General features: G+C 31.0%; 1 protein-coding gene across 4 annotated transcripts; it reads right to left on the bottom strand.

Annotated features, from left to right (window-relative positions):
* Positions 1-2,758: 2,758 nt before the first annotated feature.
* LOC120079804 (subtilisin-like protease SBT2.5) lies at positions 2,759-10,744 on the bottom strand. 4 transcript variants are annotated; one of them, XM_039034209.1, is made up of 12 exons: positions 10,386-10,744; positions 9,402-9,616; positions 8,316-8,460; positions 7,811-8,205; positions 7,282-7,377; positions 7,127-7,199; positions 6,056-6,341; positions 5,501-5,826; positions 4,894-5,161; positions 4,150-4,431; positions 3,162-3,601; positions 2,759-2,938 (listed from the first exon to the last, which is right to left on the bottom strand). In XM_039034209.1, exons 2-11 carry the CDS (start codon positions 9,572-9,574, stop codon positions 3,195-3,197), a joined length of 2,451 nt encoding a protein of 816 aa, XP_038890137.1. In that variant the 5' UTR covers positions 9,575-9,616; positions 10,386-10,744; the 3' UTR covers positions 2,759-2,938; positions 3,162-3,194. The 4 variants fall into 4 exon arrangements, with proteins under 4 accessions (XP_038890137.1, XP_038890136.1, XP_038890138.1 ...); XM_039034208.1 differs by lacking the exon at positions 2,759-2,938 and having other exon boundaries at positions 2,968-3,601; XM_039034210.1 differs by lacking the exon at positions 2,759-2,938 and having other exon boundaries at positions 2,968-3,601; positions 9,402-9,577.
* Between the last annotated feature and the right edge of the window lie 6,737 nt (positions 10,745-17,481).

The following is a 17,481-nucleotide window of genomic DNA, read 5'->3' as shown; positions in this document are numbered from 1 at the left end:
GAGACGTCTATTCCCCTCTAGTTTTAGGCAGATGTCAATATTCTTAGTAAATTACTTTGATCTGCAATTTTAAGAATCTAGAGGGGTTTTTTTTCTTTTTTAAACAATGTTAATTTTAAAGTTTAGATTTAAAAGTTCAGATCTAATTTAAAGTCATTACATTTTGTTGTTAAATTCGGTGTCTCTTCTCCTTGAGATTCTCTCTCTTTTTGGGCTTTGATTTAGTTGGTTAGAAATTTTGTTGTTAATTATTTCATATATATATATATAAATCTTAAAAGTGAGGAAGTAGGAGAATTTTTACTTCTCCAATTTGCCTTCCATTTTTTTATCAAAGGACTATAATACCCCCTAGATTTGGTCGTTAGTTATTAAAGATTCTATTATTAGTTTTTACTGTTTCCTAGCTTTCATATGATTCTTACTTGACGATTTGATTCAATATAATATCTATAACTCCTTCAACTTTATTGTGACTCTTCACCATCACGAAGAACTAAATTCTTATAATGTAAAAGAATGCTTTTCAAACTCATACATTTGAGACTTGAAGTGTAAAATTAGTTCATGTCCATGGATTCGCTTTGTAATCAACTCTCAATTTAATTAGAATAAGTAATCTCCATTTTAAAAGAAAACTTTCTACTTTTCTTTTTCTTTTTTAAATAATCATTCCTTTTTTTTCCTTTTTTAGTAGATTACATAATCTTAGCGAATTTCATCAACAATTCTAAATATTGCAATGCATTTAGAATTTGTTTGGATTGGAGATTTTTGTAGATTTGATGCCCGAAAAGTATTTGACGAAGTTCGCATCAAAAGTGTAGTTAGTTGGAACACTATGGTTCTTGGTTATGCTTAAAATTATGATGTTAGTCGATTTGCTTGTTATGGTGTTATCTATTTGTGTTTGTGTTACTTGGAAAAGCAATGTTTGCTATTTTTTCATTCATTTTCTTTTCCATTGATTATGTAATCTTCATAGATTTGATCAACTAATCTAATCTAAATATAGGAAATTTTTTTGGATTTGATTTTTTATTTTTAGATTAAATTTTGATATTCATAAGTGGTTATGTTATAAAATCTCTAGATTTTCTCTTTATACCTTTTATTTCTTTTTATTTTTTCATTATAATAATTTTAAGGTTTCTACTTTGTATCTTCATTGTAGATGTATGTTAGTCCTCATGTTTATGTCATTCCAAAATTCTCGCTCTAACGCCTCAAAAGGTCAATTGAAACTAACACATTCAGTTAATTGAGTAACATATTGTTTTCCATGTATCGAACTAGTGTGAAGAGAGACCAGAGATTTAAAAGACAATTAATTAATATTTGAGAAGATAAATGAACAAAGAGATATATATAGTTAAGAAAATTAGGGAGATAATTGGTACAAATAGATTTAATCTTCTTAATTATAATTTCATTCTTAATTTTAAAAGCATACTAAATATTCATATTCCACGTTTTTTAGAATTTCATTCTTAGAACTATTATGCACATGAATGAATTCTTTTTTAATTTTCTTTAAACTTACAAAATAGATAATATGACCTCGTTGTTTTATTAGCTTGTGTGTTATATTAATGAGATTTATAACTTATATTAAAAAAATTGTTATTGTCCTCTCAAGTCATATAAAATATAAATACTTTGAGGGAAGTTTTATGAGAAATTTGACAGTAGCAAAGAAACATTTTTTTTAAATAAGATAAGAAAGAATCTTCATCATTTAAAAATTTTAAAAATGTTTTTTTTTTTTGGATAACAAATATTTTACATAAATGTCAAAATTGGAATTTTGTAAATGAAAAATAAATGATTTGATATTTTACTTTACAAAAGATATAGGTTATGGGAATTACAATAAAACTATATAATATTTATTTGTCACATGTTAAAACCTACCATTTTTTACGTTTAATTAAAATTACAAGATTCACATGCATTGTACGTTCTTCTGGACTAGTATATATATATAGTACGTATTTATGTATATTTTAGATTATAATTGTATATTATTTAATTTATTTTATATTTTTATTACTTTTCTTAGAAAAAATTATTGATATTATAAAAAGTTTTTAATATACAAAATATAATATATGAAAACCTATATATCGAGTCCCTTCTATAAGTTACACACAAGTACAAACACTAAGCCAACTGAGTTATGCTCATTTCGGCCTTTATGTTTTATTTTATATACAAGTTCTTCTATGAGTTAATTTTATTTGACACTAATCGTGCTAGTAAAAAGGTTACCATTATTGCTCCAAATGCCTACAGAAATTGCTAGATTAAAATGGATCGAGAAGTAGTTGGCATAATAAGATGGTTTTCTAACAATGCATAATTACTTGCTCATTATTTATCACTAACGAGTGAGTTATTATAATCCACTCCATGTTTGCAACATCAAATATAATAATAATGTGTACTAACTATTTATAACTTACAATTAAGTATAGTAAATAATATTTCAAAACTCTTTTTGCTACAATATTTACCATTTTTCACTCATTAACTTTTTTCTTCTTTATTGCAATGTTTATTATTTCCTACTCAAACAAAATTAGTTTGCACTCCAAACACAAACTATTATAACTCAGACTAAAATAATCTCCATCTCAAATACTACTTATCATAACCTACTGACTATTATAACCCACTGATTATAATAACCATTGACTATAATAACCAACTCAACGCTTCAAACGCCCTTTAAGATCATATATAATACGAATTTGAGTTGATACGACAAGAAAAACTCGTTTCATACTTAGATGAGTACATGTACATATCAGTACAGGTGCAAAAGCACCAGTGATTGCATTCAAGGATCCATTTCAAAAGCCACGATAACATTTTTACATCCCTAATGCTCCTTCAAATGCAATCTTTGCAACAAGGCCAAGAGAGAATGAAGAATCTGAAAAGGGATTAAAAAAAAAAACCTCATTATGCAAAAATCTAACTCTATTACTAAACAAATTAGTAATCAAAACTTAAGCGGAAGAAACCAGCAGCCTCCCCCCTTGTTCTGAGTTGATCTTTACAGCCACATACATATTTCAGACAAATTACATCTGAGATCCTATTTAGCTTATTCCAACACATACAAAGAATATTACAACCACATAATAAACTTTTACCTTTTCTTTTTCTGAATTTAACCAAAACCAAACTCATCGTTGGTATCCCATGGCTACTACAGGTATTCTAACTTTGTGTCCTCTACTGCCCTTCAATAGAACCTGGCCGAAACTATATGTTCCTGTCAGTGATCGAGCTGTGAGAGTTACTGAAAATTTTCTCGATGAACCGGACAGTAAGGTCATTGCTGGAGGATTCACTTCTATAGCAACAGCAGGGTCCATTCTTGCAGTAATTGTATAGGTTTCTTCTTCAGCAACATTTGTTACTGTGCGAGTAACAGTTTGACTTCCCACAAGATGGGCGATGGTGATTGATGGGCTGTTGAGATTCCAGGGATGGCCCATGGTGAAGTTGCAAGGTGAGTTTGTATAGTTGTGTATCTCGTGAACGTTGATGCCCGCCGTTGTGCACAAAAATCCCAAGTAATCTTCATAACCTGAGAATTACCGAGATTCAACATCAGTGGAGCCATTGCATACTCATTCGAAATACTACTCTAATGTCAAAATCGACAAGGCATGGAAAACGACTTCTAAGTGCCATCAACATCCTAGAAAAAATCAGAGGAAAAAGGCAACTTTTACTCTCATACGGACTTTTTCATGCTCATCATACTCATTGTTCTTTTGCCTCATTTAGATGTCAATATCTCAAGTCAAAGTATTCTTCTTCTTCCCTTTTTTTTCCTTTTTTTTTTTTTTTGAAAAGGAAACATCTCAAGTCAAAGTATGTGTTCATCAGAGGGAAAAACACAAAAAAGAAAGGAAAGAAAAGTGAGCTTAACCCATGAACCATTAATTAGATTATCCCAAGAGAAGATAGATTACGATGAGTCTCTGTATAGGGTTCTTATTTTCCTAATGAAACATCTTCTTTTAGTGGCCTTGATGAGACCCGTGCTCAAATTTAACCAACTTGATTGATAAGATCATCAGCAAATGTATGATTCGGACATCAAATTTAGATGGGGGAAGAAAAACGAACCTGCATCAAAGATGAGTCCTGGATCCAGAGCTGCTCTTGGGTTTACATGACCACTCCCATAATCAAAAGGTGTTGCAGATACCAATTTCATGGCTTCTGTTTCAGAAAACTGTTGTGCTTTAAGAGGTCTTCCTCCCCTGTCCATTGTCGTTGATGTTGTCATCAAAGCCGATTTGATGGCTGCAGGACTCCAGTTAGGATGCTTCTGTTTTACAAGAGCTGCTATACCAGCTATATGTGGTGCTGCCATGCTAGTTCCAGAAATCATAGCAAATCCCTCTCCTGGATGATGTAAACAGTTATTATGGAGTATTTCATTTCAAAAATAAAACAAGTGGAGGTGTAATAGAGTACAGTTAGCATGTTCACAATAGTGTTCTGTGTTATACAACTCCTCTCCTGAAGGTGTTGCATTAAAGGGGTGAAACACAAAGACTTTAGCAAATGGTCAACGTATTGTTACTTTCCTCTCCGCAAAACTGGGGTTCAGCACTCCTAAAATACTGAGAATATAAGAAAAAATTGAAACAGTTTTTCCCTTCTCTAGGATCCTTTGTTTCTTTGGTGCAAAAATTACATCATATATTCTGTTAACCATTTAAGCTTTGTTACTTTTTTTTTACTTAGTTTCTATTCATTTATTTGTGAAGAGGTGCTATTCACGTAGTTGAACTTTGATATAAGCATGGTGGTTGCAATAAAAGAAACATTAATAGAGAGATAAATGGATCTGAAAATGCTAACCAACATAGTTCGGCTCATCCGTTCCGTTTGGAGACCATGCAGCCCAAATCAAAGAACCAGGGGCTAAAATATCTGGTTTGAGAAGGTCTGCATCCTGAAAGCTAAAATCTCTAATATTGGGCCCACGAGCAGAAAACAATGCTACCTCAGGAGCTGATTTGTATAATAAAGGCATCAAACCATCCCCAATGCTACCCACAGCATCAAAGCTCTTGACCCGACCTGTCCAGTCTCTGGGAGTAGAGGTGTTGTAGTAGTCTATAAGATCCTAAAAGTAAATTCCAGAGTGCAAAATCACCAAATAGTAAGTCAGAAGATGGTAGAGAAGAAACAAGCAAGCATAAAGAACATATGCAGAGGGAAAGGGAAAGCAAAATATAGCGAAAGGTAAAATCTAACTATCAAGAGCAGCTCAAGTCTTGTATACTATGGATGTTTCGATGTGCAGACCAAATCTAAGATGATGAGATTTTTGTTGGGAAGGGATAACAATATATGAGGGTATAAGATAATTAACCTTATTACATTACAAAATGACACCAAATATCTAATTAGTCATAATATCCAACTTCGTATGCAAGGAATAGTAATTGGACTAAAAAATTACCATCGACTTGCTAACATCAGTTATAAGAATTCCAGGAATGCCAACAGGAACAGGGTCAAACTTTGCTCCCGGAGAAATGTTTTCAACAGCAAGAACAAAGCCAGCTGCCCCAAGGGCTTTTGCTGTTTGAGAGACCTTCTTGATTGAAGCGGTTCCAACAACAAAACTGAATGAATAACCACAAAGAAGTACTTTTCCTTCAACCAAGCGTTTGTTTAGAACTTCAGGCTTTTGGCAGTCTGAAGGGCTGTACTTCATTACCGAAGAATCTAACAGAACATCGTTAGCTGCGACCAATGTGTATGTTCGATTTAAATGTGTAGCAGCTGCACGAAACAACCAATTTACATCATTTCTATCTTCTTATTTGAATCATTTACAATATAAGCTAAAGCTTAAATTTTTGGGTTTTAATGAGATAGTATCTTCACTGATCAGAATTTCAATAAGGGCACAATTTAATGTCAAAGCCTTGAGCTCCCATTTAATCTTGACAAATACGATTTTTTTTAAAGCAGAAATACCGTACAAGTAGGTCAATTTGATGAAACTTACGTGATAACCCAAGTCCAGCCAAAATTTTTCCATTACCAAGTGTCAGATGGTTTTTGTATCTTCTATCATCAATTGCAGCTGCCACAGTTGCTATCCATGGACTATATGACACCAAAGTTTTAGGAAATGGACCTCCATTTCCAGCAGCCTGTGCGACAAATACACCAGCCTTCACAGCTGAAAGAAGGGTTGCATCGAAAGGGTTTAAATATGTGATCTTGGTAGTTGCTGGAGGACTATTTGGCCCCACTGAAAGACTGAGAATATCGACCCCATCATGTACAGCCTGTTCACATGAGTTCATTGTTTTAAATCATTTGAACAGAATTTTACCATTAGAGGAAATGATAAAAAATGACATTAATAGGAAAAGAAGAATTCCTTTCATTTATAAAGACAGCTGGGGAGGGGGTTTGAACCTAGGATTCTTTACACGAACAGCTTTTTCTAATCAGTTAGGCTATCCTATGAATCAAACAAAGAATGAAGAAATATAATTAGAGAAAAAAAATGTTCACGTATCCTAGCAGTAATGATGTGAATAGTACAAATATTCATGCACCAAGCTGTTCATTTCCCGAGAAAGGAGCATGGATGATAAAATATACTGCATCAGCATAAGGAATTTCCCGCTGAAGTTGTAAACCAAGCCTATATGAACTTATGGGAATTCCTTCTAGAACACAGTTTTAATATTTCTATTTTAGATTTAAAAAAGAAACAAAATTTCATAAAGAATTATGTTAGTACAGGAGAGGCAAAGCATACTGGGCCGCTGAGGAAAAAGCAGACAAGACAGAAAATTAAAAAAGCTACCCCAACATAGACTTTACCGATGAAACAGATTTTCTACATTAAAAAAAATAAACAAGAAAGAGATAGGTATTGAAAATTTTACTCCAGGGTCACGGGGAAGAACTCTCTAAGGCTTACAGGGGAAATAAAAAACAATTCTTTAATAAGCAACAAGTTGAATCAAGGAAATGTCAGAATAAGAAAGTTGCAATTAAAGGTGTAATCTCTTAATTTTATACTATATCTAAATTTCCAGAAGTCCTTGGATGTACACACCTGATCGATGGCTGCAACTACATCAGCAACAAATCCTCCAAATATTCTGTAGAGAGCTTTATATACAGCAATTCTATGCATAGAAAATTCAAGTGAAACGTTTAGGAGGAGAATGATAGAGCTACTTTAAATAGAGCCATTCCTATCTCCCTCACCTAGCACGGGGAGCCATCCCACTTGCTTTACCAAATTCATAGCCATGCATTCTCACAGGAATTCCATTATTACCAGCTGCAATTGCTGCTGTATGGCTGGTACAGTATAACATCAAGTGAATAAAAATATATATCATTCAACTCCATAATAATAAACAAAGCATATTTCAACTAATTTCTTTAGTAAGAGGAGCATCTTTGAAACAGAGAGAGAAGGGGAAAATGATTAAAAACAAAAAAAATTAAGTAAAGGTTCAACGCCAATTCCCAAGATTTTTAGAAGAGTATTTAGTGCGAGTGAGGCTTTAGAATATCACTACTTCAAAGCACATGGTTCATGTTCATTTCAAAGTATTCTCGAATCTAAGTATCAAAATATCTCTTTTAGGATGAAATGCAGTTTAAGATATAATCAAGATAAAATGAAAACATATAAGAAAATAAATTCACAACGAAAAGAATTTATTCAAAATAAAATTTAAACTTAAAAAATTTAAAAAAAAAAAAAAATTAAAAGAAAAGGGCCAACCTTCCATGTCCGTCACCATCCAAAGGAGATGCAAAATGAATAGCTGGATTAAATGCCCCAGCTGCTTTAGCAGCTTCTGCAAAATGTTGAGCTCCAACAATCTTCCCATTACAGAAATCCTTCTTAGTGTCAGGGTCAACTTCGCATTTCCCTTTATACTTCAAGCACGGCCCAAAAGGTTCGGTATTATATGTTGCGAAACTTGGATGGTGTGGAGAAATCCCAGAGTCCACAAATCCAATCACAATGTCTTCTCCAGCCCTGTCAAAGCCACCACCGGTTGGCCATACGCCAGTTGGAAGGCCCAAAAACTCTGGTGTGTGTGTTGTTAGTCTTCTAACCTTCCAGTCCCTCTCAACAGATTTTACAATTGGTGTATGTCTTAGAATCTCTGCCTACAAATAAATGTAAGGGGTAATTACACGAAAGAGAAATACTAATATTTTATGGGAAAAGACCAATTATTGCAACAAATGTGAACGCAAGAAGATTTCTTAAATCTAACCTGTTCATGTGTGATGTCAACAGCAAATCCATTGATAAGATGCTTATAACTATAAAGCTTCTTGAAGGATCCTCTCTCAAACAACATTCCAAGAAGCATGTCATGTTTATTTTCGAGGTGACGGGCATAGGATGTCACAATTTCACTGCAAAGAACTTCCATGTGTGAAACTCATAGCATTCAATGACATAAAGCTTATAAACTCTTTCAGAAGAACAAAATTCCTTCAAAACTAAAAGGACACTGTTTACAACTATCTAGCTATTCAAAAGAAATATTTCCATTAGACATACAATGAAATCTTATTCCAAGAGCTGCACTCATATAGAATGAACATTAAATAATTTGTAGAACTAAAACGAACATATACATGATAGGAAATATTTTTCTTCACCAATTTGCTACAGATATAATATTGCCTTGCCCCACCAGACCACCTCCATGATTCAAATAATCAAGAGAAGTGTTTACATTTTCTCCAGTAATAATTTTGAAAATAAGCTGACCAAACTATCGCCCTTAATTATAATTTAGAAGTGAAGATGAAATCCTGAGGTATTCAATAATGGGATTTGAATAATTAAGTGGTCCGTATGTATTTTGTTATTGACTAAAAGAAATATATACAATTATTAAACATGAAGAGTGGAGAATATTTTAATGCATGATAAAGTCCAATTAGAAAAATACAAAACTAATTGAGTCAAATTCTTAAACCAAATATCCTAATTTTATTTAAATAATTACGAGTAATACATCCATAGACCTAATAGCTTTCTTTAACTTTCAATAGGATCACGAAGACCAGACAAGCCAAAACAGGGGGGGGGCCAAAGCTTGACAGCTCCCAAAATAATAAACTGAAATCCCTGTTGGAAAATGACATTTCACAATCCAAAAACCCACATGCAAAAGTCACAACAAGGACGGAAAAAGCTCGAAAATTACGTCAATTATTTATTGGTGATAAATGATACAAAGGCATTAGAGGATAATTTTCAACCATGATTATGAACCCCAGTGATGAACATGACAAAGACAAAACACATACAACCACCAACAAATACAGAATTGAATTGTTGAAACCTGGTAGGGTCGATCTTTTCATCAGATTCCATTGCTGTAGCTTCAAACCCATCGAGATCACCTTTGTAACTTACAATAGGTTCTCCTTCAATGGTGACAATGTAAATTTCTGCCTTCCCAACAACAAGAATCGCCAAGAACACAAGAACACTGCACTGGAAATTCACCACCATTGTCTACAGTGTCAAGAAGGTAGCTTCAGAAATCCACAAGATCTGGACAAAATCCATCAAAATCAATAGACTAAACAAGAACTTCACTATGAATAAAAGCTCAAAACCATTATAAAAATAAAGAGTAAAAAAAATCGTGGAAAATTACAAATCAACTGAAAGAAAATAGAAGTTTACATTTCACGAAAACCAAGTACAAGAGATTTCAAAAAGAACCGCTCAGCATCAAAATGTAAATCAGAGAATCAACTTTATCTCAGCACCCTACTAGTCACACTAAAAAGTAGAAGGATGCTGAAGAAGAATGAAAAAGGAAAAGAATTAGAAAAATAAAAAAAGAACTCAACCATGAAAAAACCAGAAACAGAGCTTACAGCAAGATTTCAAACATCAATGGTAACCCATTACCAAAACCAATATTAAAAAAACAGAGTTAAGTAAGAAAGAGGAACTTTATCAAACCCCTATACCCAGAAAAGGAAAGTCCAAAAAGAGATTAAAACCAAGCAAGAAATTAGAGAAAATTCAATTCTGAGCTAACTCTGACAGTAAAAGCAGATTCGAAAATAACCCAAACCTAAAATCAGAAATTCCAAATCATGATTGACTTCATGAAAGCAAACCCAATCTTCAAACACACTTACAAGAACAAATTTTCCCAAAAAAAGAAACACAGCAATAAATAAACCAAAAAGGAACCCAACCCACCAAGCACTTTTGCAAGCAATCCAAGCAAAGTATATACAAATCGCCGAAAGCCCATTAAACAACAAAAAGCAAAAACAGATAAAATAGAAAAGTCTAAGCTTACATTTGAATGAGGATGGAAAAAAACGAATCAGAGAAGCAGAGGGAGATTCACATCACATAGAGGGAAATTGTGGGATCAGATCAACAATGAGGCATTGGAAATGGGGACTTGATTCAGAGATCAAAATAGAAAAAGGGGAAATGGGGTGAAGGTAGAGAGAGCTAGGGTTTTGGAGAGTGATTAGTGAAGCAGGTGGCTTGACAGAGAGGAAGAAGAAGAAGAAGAAGAAGAGAGAGGAAGGATCATGAAGAGAGTCACAGATCAGAAAAACTTTGGACCGATTGGTCAATTAATGCTTCAAGAAGGAAAAAAAATTAATTTTTTTTCTTTTATTTTTAAATTTTTTTATCTTTTTTGGTTTGAAACTGTGGAAAATTTTGGAAGAAACTGAGAGAGGGAGAGAGAAAAAGGAGACGTGTAGAGAGAGATTGGCGCGAAAAGTGTCGGGCAGTTTTGGTGAAATGACGGAATTACCCTTAGAAATTGATGTGGGTTTTGGGATTAATTGCTTTGGGTTTGAAGGGTATTATTGGGTATTGGATTTTGCTTTTCTAGGCATGTGCTTGTGTCCTACTTGTGACAAAGCTAAATACTCTTTTTTTTCTTTTTTTCTTTTTTTTTTTAATTTTGTTTATTATCTTATTTTCCTTTGTACTATTATGAAGGTAAAAGAAGATGAAATAATACTCATTATCATTAGGTTGAATTATAAATTTGATCCACCAAATTTTTTAGATTATTTATGACATATCTTTAAATTTAAAATTTTTAATTTTGTATCGAGTAGATTTTTAAAATTTTAAAAATGTTGAATAAGTCACTTAACTCTAAATTTTATATTTAACAAGTCGTCTTGATATGTTTAAAATTTTGAAAATTTTATGGATTTATTAAACAGAAAAAAATTAAAAAGTCATGGTCTTATAAGAAAATTTTTTTAAAAAAAATGATTCCGTGAAATTTAAAAATTGAGGAGGATAACATGAACTTATTAAAAACAAAATTGAAAGTATAAGAACCTAGACACTTTTACACTTTAAGAACCTATCAAATAAAAAAGTTTGAAAATTTAAGAGCTATTAAGATATTGTTTCATATTAGTTAAAATATCATTTTGATCTTTATTTTGTGAATGATTCTATTTTAGTTCTTTGTACTATTGAATGTTTTGGTTCCATCGTTATTCTTATAATAAATCTTAAAGGTAGTACAAATGGTTAGTTCATAGTTAGCTTTTTTTTAATTAAAGAAAAAAATATTTTTGTTAGTCTTCTATCTATAAATTATGAAAACATATTCACGTTCTATTTTTTCTTGAATAGAAATTGTTATTGTTATATTTTATCAAGTTGGATAAAAATTAACTACAATTAACAATAATGAATAATTTTAAGATGAATTGAAAATGCATTGAATTTGAATATTTAAGAATACGAAGACTAAATTGAAATTAACATAATACAGACAAAAAAAATGATATTTTAACATTTTAAATTTAAGGAATTTATTAGATGTACCCAACTCGAAAAGTAAATCTCTTATAGGATTTCATTTTTGGTTTCTTGTTTTTTAAATTTATGATTGGTTTGTCACTATTTATATAGTATGATTTTTTACTTCTCTTTTATGAAACATTCAAAATTGTTAGTCAAAATTTAAAAACTACTTCGGTTAGTTTTCAAATCATAGCTCAAATTTTGAAGATAAATTGAAAGTAGATAAAAAAAATTAATTAATTAATTAAAAAACTTTTGGATAGAAATAATATTTATAAGCTTAATTTTTTAAAAAAAAAAACATGAACAAAATGGTTATCAAAATCTACAAATTTCTAAGTTGAATCTATTTTTTTTCTATACTTTTTAAGATTACTAATAAATCTATGCACTTGAAATAGTTGTATCTATTTCGTTTTTGCTTCTCTCTTTTTAAAAATTATGATTAATTAGGCAATATCTTTAGTATGATGTTTTTCATCTAGAAGAGATATTTGGATTTCTAACCAAAATTTAAAAGCTATTTTTTTAGTTTTAAAATACGACTTAGATTTTGAAAATAAATTTAAAAAGTAGATAACAAAACAAGTAAATTGATGCATTTAAATTGTATTTATAAGATTTTTTTTTTTTTAAAAAAAAGTGTATTTACAGTAGATGACAAAACTGGATAAACTATTTAGAAATATAATAAAAATAAAAAAAAAAAAAAAAAAAAAGGTGTTGTAGAGGTAGCAAATTGGTTTTCTTTTATATTTAAATTTTTCATAATTCCAATTTGACCCTTATCATAGTCTATTAGTAATAGATTGATATTCACATGTGATATCAGTCTACTAGTGATAGGCAACTTTAATATTTCCCTAAGATCCATCACTGATAGATCACAGATATCACATGTAAAGATCGGTCTACCATTGATAGAAGTTTGTCATCGATAGAAGACTATCACTGATAAACTATGATATTTTCTTGTCATTTTATATAGGAATATCATTCTATCAATGATAGACTTTTCTCCCATAATAATTGACATTTCAGGTAGATATTCGTCATGTAAATTTACCAATGATAGATTTTTATCCCTACTCCTAGTTGACTTGTCATATCAGTGAGACTCCAAATCTTTTACTAATAGGATCATATTCCCTTCAAATATCATATATGGATATCATTCTAACAATGATAGAATACAATATAGGGATAATTGTAAATATAGACATTGGACCCAAAGATGGTCAATTACAAATATGGTTAATTAGATAAACCATATCACTGGTAAGAGTCTATCAACGATAGAAGTCTACTTGTCTATATTTGCAATTTTTTTAAAATGATGTTATACACTTGGTTATCATTCCTAAAAATGATACCAATTGCAATTACCCTACAATATATGAATAAAGTCTATACTTGATAGACGGATATCACAAACTAACATTAGTCTATTATTGATTGACTATATTTTAACACTTAATTTTATTAGTTATAGTATGTTATCAATATAATTAACTCACATGTTTTTTCCTTTTATTTTATTTTATTTGTATTTGTATTTATTTATTATTATTATTTTTTTTTTCAGTAATTTGAAATCATGGTTAAACATCCTATAGGTGTTTTCATGGTGGATAATAGGTTTATGATCATTGTTATGAAAAATTGGCATGTTGCACTTTGGCCTTTTTCCATCTCACCAATTGAAGCGCAGAAAAATATAAAGTTTGTTCATATACTCTATCAACATAGGTTTTTATCATTGATAAACTGCATGTATTATGATTGAATTCTATCAGTGATAGATGAATATTGTCGATATATTTCAATTAAAAAACATGTAATCTATCAATGATAGAAGCGTTGATGGTAGACGTCTATCACCAAATAAAGTCAATAGGCCACAAATATAGGTAGCCAATTAAGTTTATTTGTGATAGAATCCTATCAACAATATATTTCAATCACACTGTTAGATGGTGATAAATTCCTAATTTTGATACAAAATTTGTGATAGACTTCAATTAACAATAGATTTCTATCACTAATAAACTTCAATCAGTAATAAGAGTTTGACAAACTCCTATTGAATATTATATCATTAACATGAGATAAATAAAAGTCAAAAACTTAATCCAAAAATAGAAACTCAATCTCTTAACCAGATGCATGCTAAAAAAAAAAAAGAACTATGAAGCACATAAGTTAGACTAATTTGTGAGCTTATCAAGATCTTAGTTGATTTAAAAAAAAAAAACTCAATTGATTAAAAAATAAATTTAGTTGATAAAAATGGCGAAAAAAAGAGAGAGAGAGAGAGAGAAACTATGAAAAATCACTATCATATTAGTGAACTTATTAAAAAAAATCAATGGATAAAAAAATCCAATCAAATAAAACATGCATGAAGAAAAATGACTTTACCAGAAAAATGAAACTAATAAAAAAAACAGTTGAATTTAATTAAATGAGCCAAAAAATGGAACTAAAATGACAAAAACTACCCAAAAAAACTAAAAATAAAAATGTAAATAGTTGAAAAGAAATCCATTTAGGCTAAATTTGTGTATTATTAATTTGGATTGAAATTGTGTATCAGTGATGTCAGAGGGGTTTTCCAGCCTTCTCTCTCAGATTTTGCTATATTTACAAATTATTTTAAGTTTTACTATTTTTATTATTAATTATCTCATTTTATCATGTATGCAATCGTTTCAAATAAGTAACTAAACAATTATCAAGCAAGATCTAAGTTATAAATTTAGTGTTGAAGTTTCTAAGTAGTTGTATCTACTATGTTCGTACATTTTTAAAGGTTTTTAAAAACCTACAAACTTTAAATAATTGTATCTATTTTGTGTGTATTTTGAGTTTAATAACATGTCATTTATCAATTTATTATTTTAAGAATTATGTGGTGGGTTGATTTATTACCTGTTTAGGAGTTGGTGGCACAAAATTTAATAAGTAAAGTTAAGGATACCAATATGTTGGTGTTAAATTACCAATTGACTCAGGAGCTTAAGTTTTTGGATCTCTATTATGACACCATGTTAAATTATCTATTGACCTAAAAATTTTAAGCGATTATGATAAATTTAATGATATCAGTCACTCATTGTTACATATCCTAACTTCCCTCTCGTCTTACTTATATAGAGTATAAGTACACTCCAAACCTATTATTGAATTGTCATATATGAGTCTATTAGGTACGAAAACATATTCCTCCATTGAGATGATCAAACCAAAACTCTTTTAAGACAGACGTGCAATAGCCTTTGCAATGATTTTGTAAATCGGATTATTGAAGAGAAAAACTAAGGGTCTATGGTTATCATAGATTTATGTTTGAAATCAATGGCACGTGTGTTTGATTCAGCTCTTGATTCTAATAAGATGGTGTTGGAATTTTTTGGGTAAAAGTTTAGAAGGACAAGAGAATCTTACATATGAAAAGAGCATAGAAGTTATGACTTCTTATTTCTTCTTAGAAATGGAAATCGTGATAGCTCTCGAGATGTACTATCTCAGTATTTCTAATCTCGCTCATTTATGAAGTTTAATGTATTTATATAATTATATTTGTAGGATCTTGAATAATTCATGCATTATGGAGCGTTATGAGCTGTTCAAAGTTAATTTGGAGAAATTAAAAACTAAAAAGAGCAATCGGACTTCAAAGAAAAAATAGTGACGAAAATGCACCCAAGGGCAGGACGCCAAGCACTGCAAGGCAGTAGCTATCCAAGCGAGAGCATCGCGGCGCTTCGAAACTTCAAGGACGCGTGCACGCTTGCGCAGTGTCATATTCACACTTTCTAAAGCTTCACATAGCATTGTGCGACACTTGTTCCCACTCACGAACAAGTCAGCCAATTCGAGTACGGAACGTCGATGGCACACCAGGTGCCTCTCGCAACCTCCACCCCCGTTTAAGATAAAATGGTTTTAGAAAACAGGTTTGGAGAAAAAGTTTTCGCAAACAGTTTGATTGTAAGAATAGAGAAGAGAAAGATTGTAGTAGGCTAGAAAGCAATAAACAACAACAACAGCTTTATAACATACTACTCCGGGTATGGGGAAGTGATGGTCAGTCTTATCCCCATATAGTGCATTCTGAACAAAAACACATATGCTACCCTTGCATATAGAAATGGGCGAGCAGTCACTCACTAAGAAAAGTACATATAAACCTAACTACCTAGCAAAAGGAAATATATAAGATGAAAGCATAGTAAAAAGAGGTGGAGGCGGTCATGCGGCCATGGGCAACACGTCCTGGACAAGCATGATCGTGACACGCAGCGCCGCTGCACCATGAGGGGCATAGCACTGCGCTTCGACATCAAGGCCCCTTTAGCGCCCAGCGTTACGGTGCTGTTGTGATTGTATTTAAGGATTTCGTCATTTTTAGGTTAGATTTGAATCTTCCAATCGGCCTCCAGCCGATTTTCTTCCCCTCTTCTCTCTTCCACTTGTATTGTCTTTCTTCCTCCCATGTAATCTAATGGAACTGAAGCGATTAAATTTCGCAGCGGAAGCGTGTGAATGCGTGTGCTTTTAATATATGTTTTGAACTAATAGAACAAACAAAGAAGTCTTAAACATATTTTTAACTAAGCTATTGTAAACATAAGAAATTCTAGGAGAAAAAAGTTACCATCGAAGACAATTCTTCAATCTTCTCCAATTCCACACTATGATCACAATCTCAGCAACTCTTTAAAGATCTCACGAACAAGACATCACCACTACGTCTTTTTCACTATTTTTCGATAAGGAAAGGCTCGTAAGAACCTTTTTGGAAGATAAAGGGAGTAAGAAGTTTATGGAGAGAAACCTTTTCTCTGTAATTTTTAAGTGACGAGAGATTTTTAGTGTTGAGAGAGAATTTTTTTAGCAAGAACTTTTCTTCTTCTATGTATTCATCAATGCAGAAACATTCTACATTTGCAATGAGGAGGGATATAAGTCCCCTCCCTCACAATAACCCACGTTAACTCCCTGTAATGATAGGAAAATTAATTTTAAATTAAATTAAATTAAATTAAATTAATATTAATTAATCTAATTAATTAATATTAATTAATCAAATATCATATATTTAATTAATGTATTTTCCTCTCATATAATATAGTTTTAATATGAATCCTATTCATATTAAATTTAACTTATAGTTTTAATATGAATCTCATTTATATTAAATTTATATATAGTTATAATATAAATCTCATTCATATTAAATTTCACATATAGTTATAATATAAATTTCATTCATATTAAATTTAACCTATAGTCATAATATGAATCTCTTTTATATTATTTAATATTTGAATCTTTATATTCAAAAACATTATTTTCTCATATTATATAGTTTAATTTTGAATCTCATTCAAAACTAACTTTATAATATAATGTATCTATATATATTATACTAATTGTATCATATATAATTAACTTAAGTTCTCTTATAATTTGAACAATTCAAATTATTCCAAAACTAAATATTCCTTACCCTTACTGAGCTAGCAGGAAGACCTAATGGACCTACATGTTAGAAGCTTCAATGATTCGAGATTAATTAATTAAACTCTTTAATT

The sequence above is a fragment of the Benincasa hispida genome, chromosome 6 (assembly GCF_009727055.1).
Source record: "Benincasa hispida cultivar B227 chromosome 6, ASM972705v1, whole genome shotgun sequence".
In the NCBI taxonomy this organism is placed as follows: domain Eukaryota; kingdom Viridiplantae; phylum Streptophyta; class Magnoliopsida; order Cucurbitales; family Cucurbitaceae; genus Benincasa; species Benincasa hispida.
Note: the sequence above shows the minus strand (reverse complement) of the source record. Positions and strands in the feature narration are given on the sequence as shown.

Excerpts from the sequence above, each read along its gene's own strand:
- LOC120079804 (XM_039034209.1), bottom strand. The coding sequence starts at position 9,574 with ATGGTGGTGAATTTCCAGTGCAGTGTTCTTGTGTTCTTGGCGATTCTT. Across the intron at positions 8,461-9,401 it reads GAAAAGATCGACCCTACCAG|TGAAATTGTGACATCCTATG; the intron begins GTTTCAACAATT and ends AGTTCTTTGCAG. Across the intron at positions 3,602-4,149 it reads AGGACTCATCTTTGATGCAG|GTTATGAAGATTACTTGGGA; the intron begins GTTCGTTTTTCT and ends GGTAATTCTCAG.